Source organism: Macaca thibetana, chromosome 5 (genome assembly GCF_024542745.1).
Source record: "Macaca thibetana thibetana isolate TM-01 chromosome 5, ASM2454274v1, whole genome shotgun sequence".
In the NCBI taxonomy this organism is placed as follows: Eukaryota; Metazoa; Chordata; class Mammalia; order Primates; family Cercopithecidae; genus Macaca; species Macaca thibetana.
Window position 1 is genome coordinate 89003555 of NC_065582.1, and position 17477 is coordinate 89021031.

The 17477-nt window shown below is 41.2% G+C and overlaps 2 protein-coding genes across 3 annotated transcripts in view; both read left to right on the forward strand.

Annotated features, from left to right (window-relative positions):
• The first annotated feature begins 504 nt into the window (after positions 1-504).
• LOC126955216 (histone H2A.Z) lies at positions 505-2803 on the forward strand. Its single transcript, XM_050791551.1, has 5 exons — positions 505-722; positions 1155-1232; positions 1511-1624; positions 1958-2087; positions 2368-2803. Exons 1-5 carry the CDS (start codon positions 720-722, stop codon positions 2427-2429), a joined length of 387 nt encoding a protein of 128 aa, XP_050647508.1. The 5' UTR covers positions 505-719; the 3' UTR covers positions 2430-2803.
• Positions 2804-4145: 1342 nt separating this feature from the next.
• The window catches only part of DNAJB14 (DnaJ heat shock protein family (Hsp40) member B14), a 51036-nt gene continuing 37704 nt past the window's right edge, over positions 4146-17477 (forward strand). Inside the window, exon 1 of one of the 2 annotated variants that reach the window (XM_050791544.1) lies at positions 4146-4433. In XM_050791544.1, coding sequence (XP_050647501.1) covers positions 4301-4433 — 133 coding nt within the window. In that variant the 5' untranslated portion in view covers positions 4146-4300. The remainder of the gene's footprint in view (positions 4434-17477) is intronic. The other variant, XM_050791545.1, reaches the window with a different exon arrangement.

A 17477-nucleotide genomic window follows, 5' to 3' on the forward strand; every position in this document is an offset into this window, starting at 1 on the left:
CTACTAAGGCTGAGGAAGGCGTCAGGGCAAACCTCAGCCTCCCCTCACTGGACGCGTTCGCGCCACCTGTCAGACTGGAGGAGCCGCCAGGGATTGAGAGGGTCGGGAGAGGGTGCCCGGGGCCCCGGAAGGCGGCTGCAGGTCGCAGGTCTCCGCCCGAGAGGCGCTGGGGGTGGGGTTGGGAGCGGTGGGGGCTGCGTGCTAGATACGGACGAGACTTCACGTGGTCTCCAAAGCCCTGCTAGGGGACCCGGGGCGCTACCGCGCGCCCCTCCCCTGAGGTCTCAGCTCCTCCTCCCCGGCACGTGACCGCAGCTGGCTGGTAACTGCGCTCCCGCAGAGTAGCTTGCTCTGTTTCTTCCCTCCCGCCGCGGTGCCCTTCTTCTCCCCCGTTCCCATCCCTCCGCCCTCCCCCGCTTCGCTCCTCACGTCCCAATCGCGGCTAGAGCTTAGAAGCGCCCGCCCCTCCACCCTTTTCTTTGCTTGCTCATTGGCTGAAGTCTCAAGGACGCGTCCCGAGGGCGGGTGGCAGCCATTGGTGGGATGAGCAATCCGAGTTCCCGGATGAGGGAACATTCTGCAGTATAAAGGGAGCAGGGAAGGCGGGAGACAGCGCAGTTTGAATCGCGGTGCGACGAAGGAGTAGGTGGTGGGATCTCACCGTGGGTCCGATTAGCCTTTTCTCTGCCTTGCTTGCTTGAGCTTCAGCAGAATTCGAAATGGTAAACTTCGCAGAGACGCTCGATGACTTCGCGGGTTTTTGCCGGCGGGAGAAAAACCCGTTACACGGGGGATGGGGGTGAAGTGGCGACGGTTGGGAACGCGCGGAGACAGGATTAAGAAGAGCGGGGGGAGGTGTTTTGTCGGCTGCTAGCGGAGCAGCCTCGGATCTCGCGGCGGGCGGCGACGGTTGGGTGGCGCGCGCAGCGCCGCTGGGGGCCGGCGGGCGGGCGGAGGCGCGCGGCCGCGGCGAGCGCGCGCGGCGGGGGGCGGACGGGCGGGGTCGCCCCTGCGGCGCGCCGCGGGCCAGAGACCCCGGCGGGGTGCGGGGACGCGCTCGCGGCGGGACGCGCCGCGGTGGGGGATGGGCGCGCCGCCTTGGTAATTCTATATTCTCCGTTCCTCCTCCGCTCGCGGGCGTGTGCGCGCCGCAGGCTGGCGGTAAGGCTGGAAAGGACTCCGGAAAGGCCAAGACAAAGGCGGTTTCCCGCTCGCAGAGAGCCGGCTTGCAGGTCAGTAGTTGTTCGTGCGGTCTGGGAGTCGTGATGTTTTTCTTTGCATCTCCTTTTTTGTTATTCACCGCTCTCCATGGGCGTTTCGTCTATGCGTGGGTGATGCGGTGTCGCGACTTGGGCTGCCCATACGATAAATATGGGGGGGAGGAATCACGTGTTTCGATGTCGGGACGCGTTGCTGCGCCCGTGCCACTTGCTTTGGCGCGCATATAATTTCCCCATCTCTAGTTCTCCTATTTTTGTGCATTTATGTTTGTGTATGCTTAAAATTTAAGTTCCCAGTGGGCCGTATTCATCGACACCTGAAATCTAGGACGACCAGTCATGGACGTGTGGGCGCGACTGCCGCTGTGTACAGCGCAGCCATCCTGGAGTACCTCACCGCAGAGGTAAATGGGTGAACGCCTATAATCCGGAGAAGGTTTGGGGGGCGGGGAGACGGCAAGAGGGAAGGAGGAAAGTGATGCAAGAAAACTCACAGGCCCTGAACGCGGCGAGAGGCCTAAGAGAACGCTAGAGGGAGCTGCTGTTCAACAAGGATCCTACTGAGCTTGAGTTCTCTGCTCTTGGAATTAAAATTGCGTGCCCCCTGTATATCTTGCCAGTCAGATAGTGGGGAACGACTCCAGTTGGTAGATAAGCGTTTGTGAGGGTTTTATTCTGTTCTCTGAATCTTGGCCAAAGGAAAGTTGGAAGGGAACTGATTAGATTCTGCCTTCTAGGTACTTGAACTGGCAGGAAATGCATCAAAAGACTTAAAGGTAAAGCGTATTACCCCTCGTCACTTGCAACTTGCTATTCGTGGAGATGAAGAATTGGATTCGCTCATCAAGGCTACAATTGCTGGTGGTGGTATGTTAACTTCTAAAATTTTTAAAAATTTCTTCAGAGGAAGGAATTCTTTGCTGCTTTAATTTCATTAGTTTTTCTAGAAGAGAAAATTTAAGTATATTTTCATTGACGCAAGTATGGTTTTATCATGAAATTTGATTCATATGTATAACTGAATTTTTACTTCATACTTGAGCTGCACGTTTTTAAAGATACTTGAACAGTATACTTTTCTTGGTTTCAAATACTGTGATTTAAAAAAAAAAATCTTAAGTAGAATTAATTCCTGTCACTTTCCTAGGTGTCATTCCACACATCCACAAATCTCTGATTGGGAAGAAAGGACAACAGAAGACTGTCTAAAGGATGCCTGGATTCCTTGTTATCTCAGGACTCTAAATACTCTAACAGCTGTCCAGTGTTGGTGATTCCAGTGGACTGTATCTCTGTGAAAAACACAATTTTGCCTTTTTGTAATTCTATTTGAGCAAGTTGGAAGTTTAATTAGCTTTCCAACCAACCAAATTTCTGCATTCGAGTCTTAACCATATTTAAGTGTTACTGTGGCTTCAAAGAAGCTATTGATTCTGAAGTAGTGGGTTTTGATTGAGTTGACTGTTTTTAAAAAACTGTTTGGATTTTAATTGTGATGCAGAAGTTATAGTAACAAACATTTGGTTTTGTACAGACATTATTTCCACTCTGGTGGATAAGCTCAATAAAGGTCATATCCCAAACTAGTTGTGTATTAAATTGGCTTGATTGTAATATGAATTTGTTTTGAATATCTAGCAGCAATAACTAAGCACATTTCTTTGTGACTGACCTGTCAAATCTAGATCAACAAAGTGAGATAGACCAAGTATATATTTTTAATGTTATATAATAAGCTACTAAAGTTTTAATTTAAAAAGTTGGCAGGAGCTGGAGTGGGAGCATTTCAGTTTGTGCATTGACTTTGCTTGCTGTGTGACAGCACTGCACTAGTATGCTGTTAGTGTGGTGGACTTGGGGAGGGAGAGAATAGGTAGGAATGTCCTGTATATCCACATAATGAACTCCGAATTTAAATTCTGAAGCTAATAGTGCTACGTGCTAGGCCCTGCTTTGAAGTCTGAAATTGAAATTGTTAAGTGCTCAGTAACATCATTGGGGATATACTATCTCCATTTTATTGAAGAGAAGCAGGCTTTCTTATTTGAAAGTACCGAGTTCTGGTGGTAGTTGGAATTAACAGCTTGGCTCACAGCATTTTGTAAAAATCGTTACCTTGTTGGGTTGAGCAGATCGTTTCCACAGTTTGTCATGTTTTTTAAAAAAATTAAAACTGCACATAACATTCACCCCCACCCTCACCGTGAAGACTAACATGACACCGTACTTCCAAGTGGTAATGTTACCCAAATGGGAAGGAAAAGGTGAAATCAAAAGTTTGCTTTCGTTAGGGCAACACTTGAGGGGCTGATTCCTCCCTTGTTTTGAATACACAGGATTAGGGCCGCTCTGCACCACTCGTTGCAAGCTACAAATTAAACTGCTTTGTACTTCTTTGGATAGCCTGACATCTGGGTCAGAAAAAAATGTGCAGCTGAAATAAGGCTGTCGTACAAGCCCTAAGATTATTTTCAAACGACGCTCTAACAGTGTCCCGGAAGTGCTGAGACTGGACTGACACCTTGGTCCTCACCTGACCGCATCCTCCCTCGCTTGAGGGGCTCAGAAGCGGGGCCTCCAAGCCTGGGAAATTAACTGAAAACGAGTGTCCCCTTCCGCCATCCCGTCCTCCTGCCCCCATCTGCGAGGGCCGTGCCCGGAGGTCACAGGGCAGGGCGCTTCCAATGCCGGCAATCGGGTCCGGGGCGGAACCCCCCACTCCGCGATGGGCAGCCCGGCTGCCATTGCCCGCCTCGCGGGCAGGTAAGCTTCTAGCCTACCGGCGCCGTGCGCGGACCACCAAGTCAGCTCGGATGTCCGGGCCCAGCAGCTTGGTCCTGGGCCGGGACGGATGCGGCTAGCACCCTAGGGGCTCGCGGGGGGCGGGGAGGCCGCCGTGAGGAGGCGGAGCTGCAAGGCCCGCCCGTCAGCCCGGGCCGTCGCCGCCGCTGCCGCGGTCCCCTGCGCTCCTCCCAGCCGGCCGCCGCACGCCCCCAGCCGGTCCGCCTCGCCTCCTCCGCGGCGGCGGCTTCCGCCCCTCTTAGCTGCGCTGCGAGAGGAAACGGAAGAAGGAGCAAGCTATGGAGGGGAACAGGGATGAGGCTGAGAAATGTGTCGAGATCGCCCGGGAGGCCCTGAACGCCGGCAACCGCGAGAAGGCCCAGCGCTTCCTGCAGAAAGCCGAGAAGCTCTACCCATTGCCCTCGGCCCGCGGTGAGACCTCAGCGTCCCTTCTCTCCCTGCCCAATCCCCAGAGCACCGCGTAGCCCTCCCCTGCCCCCACCTCGGCCCCTCCTGGAAGCCTGCGGAGCCCCGGCCTGCCTGAGCCATCCCCAGCCCCAGGCCGGTGGGGAGCATCTCGACACACCCCCGCCCTGGCCCCGGCCCCGGCTTCGGGCCGGGGCTCGGGGAGAGCTGCCGAGGCTTCTCTGCTCCAGCCTGCCCGCCGGCTCCGCGTTCCGCTGTCCTGAATGTCCAGGTTTCATTCTCCCTGGAGGAGACTTGTCTGGTCCCGTCTTACCACAGTGAGGCTTTATTTGTATCTGTGTTGTTTATGTGGCCCCCTTCCTCCCCATTCTCAGTCCCACATAAGGCCTAGGCCCCTATCGAAGTGAGAGGAACGGGGTACTCTAGTGGCTAATCTCAGGTGCCATCATTTCTGAGATCTGTAGAAAACTGTTCCCAAAGCAAACATCGAATACCTGAGATGACATTGCTTTTCCCTGGGAGAGAGTTCCTTTAAAAGAGAAGAGCACACATTCGGCAAGAATGGTTAAGAGTCAGTAATGATTGCTGAATAGTATCTGATTTGATAACACCAGAATTATCGACGAACCAAATCTCTGAGGAATATGGTACTGGGTTTCCTTTAGTTGAATTCAGCTTATTTATTGTCCTACTCAATTGGCTTCAGAGTAATAATAGCCAACATTTATTGAGCACTTACAAAGTGCCAATAGTTATGCCTAACATTTTGCATGGATTATTTCATTTATTCCTCAGAACAATTCTGTGTAGAGGTGTGGGATTCATTTGACCAGGTTTACCCACATGGAAACAGACTTTTTGATGAATGAATGAATGAATGAATTAGCAAATGAATGAAAATATCTTACCCAAGGTCACACAACAATTAGTGGCAAAGTCAGAATAGTAGCCGAACTTTCAGACTTCAAAAAGCCTTTAACCACTACACTGTTGCCTTGCCGTTAGTTTTTCCAGATTGAGAAGAAAGTTATCGATAGAAGAAAGTTATCGATAGATTCAATTAATTGTGGAAAACTGTTAATGAAAATACTTGTTTTGTTGTCTCTTAAATTTTTTTTCCCTACGTCGTTGAAGCCCTGTGCTCTTTGCTTTTCTCTCTATCCTTTCTATTACATTGCCTTCTAACACTATACCCGTGAGGACAGGAAAATAAAGTTAAAGAAAAGAGTTAATAATTTTTAAAATTGTGGTTTAAAAACCCACCAAATTTATGGTCTTAACTATTTTTAAGTGTACAGTCCATTAGTGAAGTATATTGACATTGTTGTGCAGACTCTTAAGAACTTTTTCATCTTACAACACAACTGTGTACTAATTAAACAGCTCCCTATTGCCCCGTCTCCCAATATTCTGGCAACTACTATTCTACTTTGTGTTTCTGTGAATGTAACTACTTTAGTTACCTCAGATAGGTAGAATCATGCAGTATCTTTTTGTGACTGTCTTACTTCACTTAGCATAATGTTCTCATATTTCATTTATGTTGTAACATGTGAAGGATTCCTTTTTAAAAGAATACTGAATAGGCTGGGCGCGGTGGTTCACGCCTGTTATCCCAGCGCTTTGGGAGGCCGAGGCGGGCACATCATTTGAGGTCAGGAGTTTGAGACCAGCCTGGCCAACATGATAAAACCCCATCTCTACTAAAAATACAAAAAAGTTAGCCAGGCATGGTGGCGCATGCCTGTAATCCCAGCTACTGGGTATGCTGAGACAGGAGAATCACTTGAACCCAGGAGACGGAGGTTGCAGTGAGTCAAGATCGCAACACTGCACTCCAGCCTGGGCGACACAGCAAGACTCTGTCTCAGAAAAAAAAAACAACACTGAATAATATTCCATTGTATATATATACCACATTTTGTTAATCCATTCATCTGTCTATGGACATTTGGGTTCCTTTCACCTCTTGGCTATTATGAATGATGTTGCTATGAACAAGGATATGCAAAGATCCTGCTTTCCATTATTTTGGATACCCAGAAGTGGGATTGTTGGATCATATGGTAATTCTATTTTTAGTTTTTGAGGAACCACAATACAGTTTCTGTAGCGACTGCACCATTTTACTTTCCCACAAACAGTACGTAGGGTTTCAGTTTCTCACCATCTTTGCCAACAACTATTTTCTGGTTTCGTTTGTTTTGATAGTACCCATCCTTGGGTGGGAGGTGATATCTCATTGTGGCTTTGGATTTGCGTTTCTCTGATGATTAGTGATGTTGAGCATCTTTTTATATGCTTATTGGCTATTTTTATAACATCCTATTTTTGGAGAAATGTCTATTCAAGTCCTTTGCCCATTTTTAAATCACATTACTTACTTTTTTGCTGTTGAGTTGTAGGAGTTCTTTGTTTATTCTGGATATTAACTCCTTATCAGATACGTGATTTGCAGATATTTTCTCCTATTTATATGTTGCCTTTTCATCACTTTGTTGATGGTGTTATTTGATACACAGTTTTTAAGTTTGTTGTAGTGCCGTTTGTCTATTTTTGCTTTTTTTTTTTTATGCTTTTGCTGTCATATTCAAGAAATCATTGCCAGTAGTTAATTATTTTTGAATCCTCCCCTACTGTTGAATATGATTTCATGTAGTCATTATCTAGTCCTAGAGGGACAGTTTTAACATTAAGCGAGTAGGCAGTCTAGACAGAATAACTTGGCTTTTGAAGTCTGACTCCACCTACTAGCTTGTAACCTTGTTCTTGAGCAGGGTGGAGAACCTCTTTAGCCTTTAGCTTTTTCATCTTTAAAACGGAGACAATGTACTAATCTCATAGTGCTGTTGTGAGGATTACATGGGTTAATACAGGTAAAGCATTTAACAGTAAGCACTCAATGAATTTTGGTGTCATCCCCATTTTACAAGTGTGAAGCTCTGAGAATTCTTAAAACCTACCCAAACTTACACAATCTATCATGCTTCTGTCATGCAAACAATTTGAATGAATCTTCTAAAAGACATTATAAGATACCAAAGCACAACACAATTTGTTGCCCTTAAAGACATGAATGTAGGAAAAATTAAATATGAGGGTGAAAGTTGGTAGTACAAATGTAAGGCAGTATGTGATTACCAGTTAAAGTGATAGGGGATAACTATGTAGTCCAAAAACCTTAGTTCAGATGCAGATGTTGTCTCTGACTCCTTTTTAACCACTGACAAATTACTTAACTTCTGTGAGCCTTCTTTAGTTACATGTAAAGTGAAGATGTCATCACAGGATTTATGTGAGCTGAAATAAAGTTATGTGCCAGTATTCAGAAAAGTGTATTTTATATAGAACATTCTAGAAGATGTTTATTGGCACAATTTAAGAATTCAGGAGAGAGAAAGATCTAGGACATTTGTGTGAGATCCTGATAAAATATTTCATATAGAAGTTGAAGCTATTGGTTACAATGAGATTTTACAATTTTAGCCCTGAACTTCACTTATACTAGTCCACCACCAAATTCTTATAACTCAGAAAGTTGACTGAATGTTCGTCTGGATGTGCTTAAACTAAGAGAGGCAAAATAAAAGATCACATTTTGATTTCCATTATTCTTCCATGATAAGTGGAAAAACATGAGACTAAATTCCTGCTAGATTCCAGGATTTTTGTCCTCTTAAAATTTTATTTATGCCAGGTAAGAAGTCTGATACATAAGACACTTTCAGAAATTGGCAAGAGTTTTTCTTGACAAAAAACTTGATCCCCAAATGGATCTAGGATATTGTTTCTTTCCATGTTTTTAGTTGAGAATATTATTTTACAGTTTACTTATTGCAGTGGACTTCTAAGTGAATTCAGTTGTACAACTTTCAAATATTTTATGAGTTTAGGTTTGAAAGTATTGATATATATGAATAGCTACCACATAGAAAATATAAATATTCAAAAAAATGTCAGTAAACAGAACTCAGTAACTGTAGTTTCTGAATAAACTGTACATTTATTGAGTTATTGATATGTTCTGGATTTTCAGAGAGGGATGCAATCTGTTTTAATGCTTTACATTGCAATTTTAATACTTTAATGTTTCATAATAATTGGGAGATAGTTTGAAATGTAGATTTTTTTTTTTTTAGAGAAAAGCATTTTTATTGTTTTCAGGAACACTGTAGTAATTTGAATCAATTGGTGGCTTACAGCTTCAAAAAAGACCATTCTTCATCTACTGTAATGAATGGATAAGTATGATAATCCAAATTATATATTGAATAGTATATAACTCGCAGCATCCATCTGCACAATAGCAATTTAAATAGTCCTTTTTCTTTCTAATTTTTGCTACATTATTTTAAAATTTATATCTAATAAAAAATTCAAAGTTCTCTCTTTTTGTCTATCTTAAAATGGTTTAAAAAGTAGCTTTTAAATTTGTCATTGTACATCTGGAGTATTATCCAACATATTCTTTTTAAGATAATTTCATTCTTTTGTGTTTCTGACTTAATTAAAATTTAGTGACAAGTACAAATTATACATTCAAAACAATTATTTCTGTAGCACCAACTGAAGTGTTACAGAAATGATTTCCAAATTTCAGCTAGTAGCCAAATTATTTCAGATATTACAGTTGAAGAAAGAATACTGATTTGGGGTTTGAATCTTGATTTAATAATGATGTGACCTTGGATATATAGCTTAATCTTTCTGAACCTCAATTTCCTCATCTATAAAATGGGGTTTGATTTATTCAACAAATTTTTACTGAATATACATTTTTCTGTCCCAGACAATATTCTAAGAACTGGGGATTCAGTGGATAGTAAGACAAAGTCCTTGTCCTCATGGAGCTTACATTCTAGAGGAAATATGAAGTATATCTGTCTGGTATATGACACAATAATTCCATTTCTGTCATTGCCTCTTCCTTTCCTGAGCCTCAGCTTTCTTGTTTATAATCTTCACAGGCTTATTGTGAGGATATTTTATTATCTTAAGTGCTGTAAGCATGTCATGTATTATTTCTATAGGAAAAAAAACTTGCATAGTGCCTTGGGGTTGATAGTATGTTTGTCTCTTTTGTCATTTGTTAAAGTAATTATTTGAGGGTAAGATAATTGCTTTATATTAGGAGTAATCTTAATCTGGATTCAACTACTCATTCCATGCTTAGTTAACATTTATTTCTTTTGCCTTGCTGACTTCATCTCTTACCTTGCCTGTGTATATAGCTGCTGTCTCTCTCCTACATCTAAAATACCTTAGCAGTCAGGAACCATTTTAATCTTAATTATCTTTTTTACTCCCATGATGCCTAACAGTATTTTGCATGTATTTGTGACATCTATGGGCCTGGATTTTCTGGAGTGATAACTGTTTATTTAATTTTACTCTCTTCAATAAAGATAATTTGTTAAATAAATAACTAAATGAAAATATAGCTGTAAGGCTTTCTATATTAATACGTTCACAAATGAAGCTTTTCTACAATCAGCCTAAGTGTTCAAAAAAAAAATATATATATATATGGATTGTCTCTATAGCAAAAATTTGGAAAGCGTATAAATGTCCATTAGTGGAAACTGATTAAATTCATTGCATTCATAAACTATGCACCTATTAAAAATGATGACATGGACCTATGTTTATTTCTATAAGGTGATATATCTAATGTGTAAACAATTGAATAAAATTAAGCTAAAAACAGGTAGATTCTTACATTTTTAGTTTAATGATGTCTAAAAAGCTAGAGAGCTAGCTAACTAGAGTAACCAAAAGGGTATAGCAATTTTTTGCAGGGGGAGGGGAGGGTTGGAAGGGGATTTATAAGTGATTTTTACTTTGTTATTTTATTTATTTATTTTTTTGAGACAGAGTCTCACTCTGTCACCCAGGCTGGAGTGCAGTGGCACAATCTCAGCTCACTGCAACCTCTGCCTCCTGGGTTCAAGCGATTCTCCTGCCTCAGCCTCCGAATAGCTGGGACTACAGGCGTGTGTCACGACACCGGCTAATGTTTGTATTTTTAGTAGAGATGGAGTTTCACCATGTTGGCCAGGCTGATCTCAAATTCCTGACTCCTGACCTCAAGTGATCCACCTGCCTCATGCCTCAGCCTGCCAAAGTGCTGGGATTACAAGTGTGAGCCACCACACCTGGTTGTTATGTTTTTTAATGAGCTGAACATACATGTTTGTATAATCACACAAATAAAAGCTATTTGTATTTTGTGAGAAAGATAAAACATTATTTATTTTTCAAATCATGTGTTCTGATATTCAATTCAGCTAATGATATACATTATATAGGAGTCCAACAGAAACAGGAATAAAAATAGATTTCAGTTCTTCCTTTTTGGATTATCAACATAAATATTTTAAATTATATATTAACTTTTTCATTGGTCTTTAATATGGAATATACTAAATTACATGCAGATTATGTTAAAACTCCTAGTAGAGCAGTATGTCTGGAAGGTAAATGCATAAAATGAGATTAGATAAAATCTTTCATAAAAGTGAATGTTCTCTGGTTTATAAGTACTATCCCAATTAATGTTCGTAATACTGCACATTATTGTAAAAGAGATCCCATGTGATAACTAAGACATTTAATAAATCAGAAAGATCCAATGTGTTCTAAATTCTCACGGTAGTTGAACTGAGTCATCTTCTTAGGCATCGGTTCCAGTGATTATTGGTACTGACAACCTTGCTGATTCCATTTTTAAGATGATTAAACTAGATTTTGAGGCCCAGAAGTAATATAACTTGTCCACATTTTCACTTGATGGAGCCAAAGGCTGTGTAGTATGAGCTCATGTGTGCACACAGCTACTGTTAGGCAGAAGCCCTATGCATGAAATTCCAGAAAAAATTTCATTATCATAGTAACTGCCAAAAATCTGTAACAACTATATGATTCTGCTCTAGCAGTATCCAAAATTTAGGTGTTAACATGGAAAATGTCCAGAGGAACCATGGAAGAACATGTTTGTGCTGAAAATGAAAGGGGGAACACACAGATAACTTCTAATTAGCATGCATTGGGTCATCGTGGCCACCTTTATTTATTTTGTTTTATTTTATTTCATTTTTAAAAATTTTTTGAGATGGAGTCTTGCTCTGTTGCCCAGACTGGAGTGCAATGGTGCAATCTTGGCTCACTGCAAACTCTGTCTCCCAGGTTCAAGCAATTCTCCTGCCTCAGCCTCCCAAGTAGCTGGGACTACAGGCATGCACCACCATATCCAGGTAATTTTTGTATTTTTAGTGGAGACGGGGTTTCCCCATGTTGGCCAGGCTGGTCTCAAACTCCTGACCTTAGGTGATCTACCCGCCTCAACCTCCCAAAATGCTGGAATTACAGGCATGAGCCACTGTGCCCGGCTGGTGGCCATTTTTAAATATTAAACCTATATAACCACTTTCATATCTGGCTCTACAATTTTTAAAAAGTATTTTTTTTTCATTTATTAGCCGAAATAGTTATATAAAGAGACACTTCCTCCCCCACCTGTCTTATGGTTATGCAGTGGTATAGTTTATATAGGAAAATCATGATAAATGCTTGATTGCTTTTATCAGTTTTCAAGAAAAGGAGGCTGTTCCTTTTCATTCTCCAAAAAAGAGCAAGTTATTATTTTTTAGGTTTTTGGTCAGTGGGAGCCCCTTTATATTAGTACATTTAGTTTTGGAAAATTTTGAAATAATTTCAAACTTACAGAAAAGTTGCAAGAATAATATAAACTTATACAAATACAAAATAATACAAACAATACAAAGAATACTAATTTCCATATACATTTCATTTGCTTTGTATTTGTTAAAGTTTTTACATTTGCTTTATCATGCCCTTCCTCTCTCCCTCCCTGCTACCCTTCTCTCTTTCTCTTTCTCTTTCTCTTTCTACACACACACACACCACAGTCTATTTTTTCTGGAACCAATTAACAGTAGTTGTAGACATGATCTCCCATTACCCTAAATAATTAAGTATACATTTTTTAAGACAAGGACACTCTCTTAGATAACCACAGAGTAACCATCAAGTTTATGAAATCAGTGCTTACACCTTATTCAAATTCTGCCAGTTTTCTTAATTATGCCCCTTATGGCAAAAAAGCACATGTCACATTTATGTGGCCATGATGTTTTATTCTCTAGATGCCATCATTTTTTTTCTTGACCTTGGTATTCTTGATGAGTATAGGCCTTTTTTTTTTTTTTTTAATCTCTGCTCACTGCAACCTCCACCTCTCGGGTTCAAGCAATTCTCCTGCCTTAGCCTCCCAAGTAGCTGGGATTACAGGCAGGCACCACAGCGCCCGGCTATTTTTTTTTTTTTTTGGTACTTTTTAAGTAGAGACGGGGTTTTGCCATGTTAGCCAGGCTGGTCTCAAACTCCTGACCTGAAGTGATCCACCTGCCTCAGCCTCCTAAAGTAAAGTACTGGGATTACAGGCGTGAGCCACTGTGCCTGGCCTAGGCCAGTGAGTTTATAGAATTTCCTTCAACTTTTTTTTTTTTTTTTTTTAAATACATAGAGACAGGGTTTCACTGTGTTCTCCAGACTGGTTTCGAACTCCTGGGCTCAAGTGATCCTCCCACCTTGGCCTCTCAAAGTGTTGGGATTACAGACATGAACCACCATGCCTAGCCCTTAATTTGGGTTTGACTGATAGTTCATTATATTTGTTTTTTGTGTAATACCATGGAACTGATATATGTTCCTTTATTATTATTTTTTGAAACGAGTCTCACTTTGTCACCCAGACTGGAGTGTGTAGTGGCATGATCATGGCTCACTGCAACCTGTCTCCTGGGCTCAAGTGATTCTTCTACCTTAGCCTCCCAAGTAGCTGGTACTACAGGCATATGCCACCATGCCTGGCTAATTTTTGTATTTTTTGTAGAGGCAAGGTTTTGCCATGTTGCCCAGGCAGATCTGGAACTCCTGAGCTCAAGTGATCAGCCCACCTTGGCCTCCCAAAGTGCTGGGATTACAGCTGTGAGCTACCGTGCCCAGCTGATGTGTATTCTTAGTGTAACATATCAGGAGACACATAATGTTGATTTGGTCCTTACTGGTGAGGTTACTTTGATCACTTTGTTAAGTTAGTGATTGCTGTTTTTCCCCACTATGATATTATTCTTTGAGATGGAGTCTCCCTCTCTCACCCAGGCTGGAGTGCATGGCACAATCTCTACTCACTGCAAGCTCCGCCTCCTGGGTTCATGCCATTCTCCTGCCTCAGCCTCCCGAGTAGCTGGGACTACAGGTGTCCGCCACCACGCCTGACTAATATTTTGTATTTTTTAGTTGAGACGGGGTTTCACCGTATTAGCCAGGATGGTCTCGATCTCCTGACCCCGTGATCCACCCGCCTTGGCCTCCCAAAGTTCTGGGATTCCAGGCGTGAGCCACTGCGCCCGGCGGTGTTATTCTTTTCTTACTTGTATTTAGTACGTGTTTTGTAGGGAAATACTTTGAAACTGTATGAGTCCTGTTACTCAACGAACTTTCACTATCTCTTTGTAGCATCCATTGATTATTCTTTCCTGAATAAATTTCTGATGGTTGCCAAATGTGGTTTTCTAATTCCATAATTCCTTCTACATTTATTAGTTAGCATTCAGCCTCAATTATCTGTTATGGATTCATGGTTTCCTATTTAATCTGTCATTGTCATCATTTATTTTGGTGTTCAGATTTAGTTAGTGGGAGCCCCTTCAGGCTGGCTCCTGTTTCTTTTGGACGTCTCCTCATTGTTCTTTGAATTTTTCAATTTCCTAACACAAAACAATTTCAGGTTCACATTTTACTTTCTCTGCCCTAGGAATCAGCTAGTTCTCCAAGAAGTCCTGATTCCTTTTACTAAACAATGGTATTTAGAAACTAGATGTAGATACTAAATGAACTCATAGCTTACAGAGGTGTCATTGCTTCCAGCCTTATCAGTGGACAGAGTCAGGAAATAAATGTATGTGTGAATGCATGTATGTATATTTATGTATATATGTGTGTTATATGTGTTTGTGGTCTACACATATCTATAGTAATTTGGTCAATGTTAATTTTAGTATCTGTGATGCATGCACACATATATATTGTATTCACATACTTCCATTTTTAGTAAAATACACAGGGTTCATTCTAGCCATCTCCATTTCCATATTTGTGATTCTGTTCTCTGTTACAGAATGAGAAATGTGGCTACCACTTATTTGCTCATTTTCCCTTTTATGTAAAATTTTGCATGTATTTTAGCATATAAAAGCCCATTGGTCCAGGCCCTCTTGAGCTCAGCCATGATTTTGGTTGTGACTGTTTCTATTTTTTAATTTATTTTATTTTTTGATATAGTCTTCGTCACCCAGGTTGGAGTGCAGTGGCACAATCTTGGCTTACTGCAACCTCTGCCTCTTAAGTTCAAGCAATTCTCCTGTCTCAGCCTCCCGAGTAGCTGAGACTACAGGCGCGTGCCACCACACCTGCTACTTTTTGTATTTTTAGTAGAGACAGAGTTTCACCATGTTGGCCAGGCTTGTCGCAAACTCCTGACCTCAAGTGATCCCTCTGCCTCTGCCTCCCAAAGTTCTGGGATTACAGGCGCGAGCCACCGCACCTGGCCATGACTGTCTCTTGAGTCCCAGTAAGCTTCCTTGGTTCAGGGTTCACAGGCGTTGCCAGCCCCAGATGGCAAAAGGAAGAGAAGGGAAAGGAAGAAGCCTAATTTTTCTGTTAGAGGAGGGAAAGACAGGGGAAGCCCACCATTTAGAAAATATTCAAACCGTGTCTACAGTGTTAGAAGATACTGCTGTTACATGCTGTATGCTCTCTCTTAACCATCATTTAGTCTTAGCTGTATAAATAACTATACATTTAATGCTTACTACTACCAGTCCTTATGTCAGCATATATGTAATTATTTTGGATTCCTAACACCTGTTTTATAGTGGCTTCCCAGAAGGGCTTGTGGGAACTAAGTTCCATTAATTCTACAATGTTGAAAACAGTTCATTTGTGACCTTACTGCTTGAAGTTGGTTTGGTGGATACAAAGTCTTTGCCTTACATTTTCTTTCCATGTGTATCTGTGTTAACTCCATTGTTTTATGCAAGTACTACTGATGAACAAAGTCTGATGACAATCTAATTTCCTGTCCTTTATAAGTCATTTTCTCTTTTTGCCTAGATGTTTAGTTAATTTTATTAGAATATGTCTTGGTGTTGGTTATTCTTGTACAATATTAGGTCTGTGATTTGCCCTTTCATTTAATAGTTTCAGATTTTTTGTTTTTGTATCAGAAAAGTTTATTCTATTCTTTTGTTTTTCTTCAGTACTCATTGTACGTATGTTGGATCTTTATTGTTAATATTTGCTGTTTTCTCTTGAAACTTTTTTGTCTTTTTCACTTTAAAAAATTTTTTTTAAATTTCCCTCTGGTATATTTTCTTTCTCTTAAATCATTATCTGTTGTATTTATGAGTCTTTGTTTCTTCTAGATTAGTCTTTTTTTAATTGATTTTTTAAAATGTCTTATTTTTTATTGAGTTTTATCATGTAAGTTTTTGATAGATAATTTCTTTTTTTTTTTTTTTTTTTTTTGAGACAGAGTCTTGCTGTGTTGCCCAGGCTGGAGTGCAGTGGCACAATCTCAGCTCACTGCAACCTCCACCTCTGGGTTCAAGCAATTCTTCCACCTCAGCCTCCTGAGTAGCTGGGATTACAGGCACTGGCCATCATGCCCAGCTAATTTTTGTATTTTTATAGAGACAGGATTTCACCATGTTGACCAGGCAGGCTAGTCTTGAACTCCTGACCTCAGGTGATCTACCCACCTAAGCCTCCCAAAGTGCTGGGATTACAGGTATGATCTACTGCATCTGGCCAATAATTTCTGATGTTGTAATTTTGATATATATTGTTCTTTTATATAATGCATTATTTTTTAGTTTTTTCAGCTTGTTTTGAAGTAGTGAAGTGTTCATCTGTTTTGTTAGCAAGTGTTTGTGGTATATATTCATTGTCTTCAGAGGTTTAATTTGTATTCATCCTTTTCTTCTTATAATTTTGTACCAGATTTGGCTTCTGTCATTTTCTTTTACTCATTTTTATGTGCTGTTAGACTTTCTAAATACGTAGCGATCCTTCTGTTTTTGTGTAATGTTTAAAAATGTCACCTTGCTAAATGAGATCTTCTCATTCCTTTATCCTTCCCTACTTTTATCTGGAGTTTCTCTTTTTGTTTTTTTTCTGTTTTCCCTCTCCTCTTCAGTTTGGGTCCTGTTCCCAGCAGTTTCTTCTTGGTATGACTTTGTTCTGGAAGAGAGCTTTGGTTGATTATTTTTAAAGGCGTGTAGTGACTAGAGTCTTCCATGCCCTTAAAGTTTTATTGTGGACCCTTGCACTTGTGTACTCTTGTATATTGTAGTAGGCAAAACTCATTCCTTTTTACACACTTTCCCCAGTTTTGCCTGCTGTGCTATATAGAGAGTATCTGTTGGTTATTTTTATTTTTATTTTTTTTATGTTCTGTGGGCTGGCAAATTCCCCTTTATTATACTCCACTACCTACACAGATCTTGTAGCAGTTGGTGGTTTGTCCCCACCTTCTTATATTTTGGGATTTTGTGCATGAGATTTTCTCTGATTTTATGAGGGAATTTGGAGAGATTTAAAATTTAAGCTGCTGTCAGCCTTTTTTCCAGAATTCCCACGAAAGTTTTTATGTTTAAATGTTGTGAACCACTACTTCCCTTAGACCATGCTGGTTTCCATTGTGATTGCAGACTAAATACAGACTGTAGTTTAAAAATTGGCCAGACGTGTGGCTCACGCCTGTAATCCCAGCACTTCGGGAGGCTAAGGCGGGTGGATCACTTGAAGTTAGGAGTTTGAGACCAGCCTAGCCAATATGGTGAAACCCCGTCTCTACTAAAAAAAAAATTACAAAAATTAACCGGGTGTGGTAGTGGGTACATGTAGTCCCAGTTACTCAGGAGGCTGAGACAGGAGAATCACTTGAATCCCGGAGATGGAGGTTGC

Coding starts and splice junctions, on each gene's coding strand:
- LOC126955216 (XM_050791551.1), top strand. Junction 1,233..1,510: donor CGCAGAGAGCCGGCTTGCAG/GTCAGTAGTTGT, acceptor TTAAAATTTAAG/TTCCCAGTGGGCCGTATTCA. Junction 2,088..2,367: donor GGCTACAATTGCTGGTGGTG/GTATGTTAACTT, acceptor TCACTTTCCTAG/GTGTCATTCCACACATCCAC.